Source organism: Dipodomys ordii, unplaced genomic scaffold (assembly GCF_000151885.1).
Source record: "Dipodomys ordii isolate 6190 unplaced genomic scaffold, Dord_2.0 Scaffold5179, whole genome shotgun sequence".
Lineage (NCBI taxonomy): Eukaryota > Metazoa > Chordata > Mammalia > Rodentia > Heteromyidae > Dipodomys > Dipodomys ordii.
Genome location: NW_012272393.1, coordinates 1 through 3,733, shown reverse-complemented (window position 1 = coordinate 3,733; position 3,733 = coordinate 1). Strand labels below are relative to the sequence as shown.

The 3,733-nt window shown below is 43.0% G+C and overlaps 1 protein-coding gene across 1 annotated transcript; it reads left to right on the top strand.

The window, feature by feature from the left end:
• Nucleotides 1-101: 101 nt before the first annotated feature.
• Nucleotides 102-3,394, top strand: LOC106002227 (serine/threonine-protein kinase DCLK3-like). Its single transcript, XM_013037139.1, has 3 exons — nt 102-413; nt 2,341-2,508; nt 2,838-3,394. Exons 1-3 carry the CDS (start codon nt 242-244, stop codon nt 3,029-3,031), a joined length of 534 nt encoding a protein of 177 aa, XP_012892593.1. The 5' UTR covers nt 102-241; the 3' UTR covers nt 3,032-3,394.
• The last annotated feature ends 339 nt before the right edge of the window (nt 3,395-3,733 follow it).

The following is a 3,733-nucleotide window of genomic DNA, read 5'->3' as shown; positions in this document are numbered from 1 at the left end:
TAAGTCTTTCGCCCACTTGTTTATTGGGCAGTTGTTTCTTTGAGGATTTGTTGTTGGGGGGTTTAATTTTTTGAGTTCCAAGTATATTTTAGATATGAGTTTGCTTTGATATTTCTTCTCTTCATTTTTACTCTCTGGTTCTCTTTTAGTGTCTGAGTCTGGACATTTTACTATTTCTTGATTTCCTTTTTCTGTTGCCCGTGCATTGAGTCTGTCTTAACTACTCCTTTTTTTTCTAGTTATGATTTTGATGGCTTGGAAGCTTCTGGTTCCTTTACAGGTTCAGCGGAATGAGGACAAATCTACTACCCTGAAATTGGCTGATTTTGGCCTTGCAAAGCATGCGGCGAGACCCATATTTACTGTGTGCGGGACTCCAACTTACGTAGCTCCTGAGATTCTTTCTGAGAAAGGTAAGTGCTTCATGATACCCATGAGCAGATGTCTTAGCTTTTGTGTTTGGTATGTTTCCAATATAGAACAGTCAGAAATCTCAACAAGCTTGAATTAGAGACTGAATTTGGATTTTACTGGATTATTTTGGACAGGCTTTCTTGATCATAGCTTGAGAATCTTTCTCTGAAGGATGCTGTTGTTACAGAGGACCCGTGTATGTGTGTGTGTGTGTGTGTGTGTGTGTGCGCGCGCATGTGCACATGCATGTGCGTGTGTGTAGGCAGGACAGTGAGATGAAAGATGGAGGGGAGTTGGGAGGAGAACATAGATCAGGCAAGATCATTTGTGCCTCTGGCTCAAATTACTTCTTTGGGAGAAAATGGACGCCATTCTTTATTTTCAGTTAAACATTATTTGCCCTGAAGCTTTGTAGTGAAGACTTAACTTTCATGGAGAGACTGTCAGTTTCTCTTTCTCTGTCAGAGAGTGTTTGAAAATGTATATATTCCTGTTACAACCTTTGGGAAGATGATTGGGTGCTATGTATTAAGAACCTCCACTGTACATTGCTTTGTGACATTAATTTCTAGAAATTTAGAATAATAATCATAGCTGGGTGCTGATGGCTCCTGCCTGTAACCATAGTTACTCTGGAAATTGAGTTCTGAGGATCATGGTTTGAACTCAACCCTGGAAGAGAAGTGCACGAGACTCTTATCTCCAATAAACTTCTAAAAAAGCCAGAAGTAGAGCTGTGGCTTAAGTTATAGAGCACCAGCCTTGAGTGAAAAAGCTAAGGGACAGCTCCCAGGTTCTGAGTTCAAGATCCAGGGCATGTGCACAAATGTTTAATATAAGGCTATTCATCAGAAAATTCACACAACATGGAAAAAAAACACAACATGGGGGATTTATTATGAAAAGGGCATGCTGACCACAGTTAGACATCATATTTGCAAAGATTATTTTTGTTTCCTTCATATACAATTCATTTTTTCAAAGTTTTCTTATTTACGTACTTAGTCATTTGTTTTTATTGTTATAAAGGTGATGTATGGAGGGGTTATAGTTAACCTAAGTCAGGTAATGAGTACATTTCTTTTTGGACAGTGTCACCCCATTTGCAGTTCTTATAAAGGAAATACCACAATACAATATGAAGTGAATAAAATAAAATAAGGGGTAAAATAGATACATGATCCTAATTCTGTTTTCAAAAATATCCGTCTGTGTGTTGGAAAGAGTGCATATGTACAGATAGCAAGCATTATTCGCCTTTGAATAGTCATCCAAAGGCCAACCGTTTTCTTTAAAAGAAAGTAGACAATGAATGAATAGACAGGGGACAGATCTGCCACCTTGGACCAGGCTTGTCATACTGTCTATCTCAAGGGCCAGGCCTTACATTTTCCAATACGGATGGTGTGAACCCTTCCATGTCTTGCACGCGTGTCTGACAAGCAGCTCACGCCCATGCTCCTTACCACACATGCTTGACTATGCCTGAGCTGATTTCTGCTCACTTCAAAGCGGTGTGTGTCTTTAGTTCACGCAGTAGCATGTCCTAGCCATACCAAATGGCCATACATTTGAAACACTTGCTTTCAATGGCTCTGCTTATCTTCTCATGAATTAAGAATAAGGGATTGCAAGGTGGCAGTGATCCATGCACCACAAATGTTCACTATACAAGAAGATTCATCAGAGAGAGAATTCCTGATGGTTGACTTTGTGTGGTGCAGGCACTTTGGGCTAGGCATTGGCTCAAGAGCAGGAGTGGCTGAGAGAAAAGTCTACCGTATTTGGAAGTGCCTCTTGTTTACTGAGAACTGAGGCCCTCTATGACTTACAGCTGTTTTGACCTAAGTTCTTCACTGCTTAAACTCTTTTCACTTTGGACCTGCTTGATCTCAGGTTCGCCTGTCTCTGCCTTTGTTGGTACAGGTTATGGCCTGCAGGTGGACATGTGGGCTGCAGGTGTGATTCTCTACATCCTCCTGTGTGGCTTCCCCCCCTTCCGAAGTCCGGAGAGGGACCAGGACGAGCTCTTCAGTATCATCCAGCTGGGCCACTTTGAGTTCCTTGCCCCTTACTGGGACAACATCTCTGATGGTAAGATTTGGGACTTCCCTAGGCAGGGGTGAGGTCTGAATGGGTGAACCCAGGAGCTGTCCATCCAGCCTCTGGCCATCCATGGCTAAATTTAAAAGTAAATGACCTGAGAATAAATGAAATGATAATAATTTAAAAAAAACCTCAAGTGCCTTGGTATTAGCAGCCAGACTTTTAAGTGATTGGGACTCCATCTCTAGAATCTGATGAGCCCTGTTCGTTGTTGCAGGCGCCCACGTGGCTGTGAACATTTGACTTCATGTTTGGGGAGGGAAATTCAGAACCAAGGGTACTCACCCCATTTCCCCACCCCCCCCTCACCCTCACAGCTGCGAAAGATCTGGTGAGCCGGCTGCTAGTGGTAGACCCCCAAAAGCGCTCCACAGCTCACCAGGTCCTTCAGCATCCCTGGATTGAAACAGTTGGAAAGACCGGCACACTGACCCTACAGAAGGAGGCGTCCACCAGCAGCGAGGGCCCCTCTCGAAGCCTGCACAAGAAGGGTGCAGAGGTGGCACTGTAGTCACCGCCTGGAGCATCCGCTCAGCCTCCATTCTGCTCGAGGTCGGGGTGGAAGGCGGAGAGCAAAACAATGAGAGATGGAAAACCAGGAGGAGAGACACTCACTAATATTTTAAAGATAAAGCAAGTCTTGATGTTAAATGTTGCAATATTCTTTTAGATGTGTGTATCTTACACCTTTAATACTTTTCTTCTTCTTTTTTTTTTGGTGGGGGTAAGTTTTGGTAATGACAATGTGTTTGCTCCCTCCTTGGAATCAAGTTCATGGTGTACTACACGCAATGCTTCTGGTGTCTGAACAGCCCCATAAAATTAATAAGGCGAATCATGGTCTTTCTGTGTTAATAAAGCATACTCTGAGTAATAAAAGTGGGTCTGTATTCTTGTTACTCCTCCATCCCTCCTGGTACTGGGGCCTCAAGCTCTTGCTTAGCTTTTTCACTTACAGCTGGTTGTCAACCTTTTGAGCCATGCCTCCAGTTCCAGCTTTTGCTGGTTAATTGGCAATAGGAGTCTCTCAGACTTTTCTCCTTGAGCTAACCTTAAGCCTCTATCCTCAGATCTCAGCTGCTTGAGTAACTAGGATTATAGTTGTGAGCCAGTGGTGGCCAACTTCTTCTTCTTCTTCTTCTTCTTCTTCTTCTTCTTCTTCTTCTTCTTCTTCTTCTTCTTCTTCTTCTTCTTCTTCTTCTTCTTCTTCTTC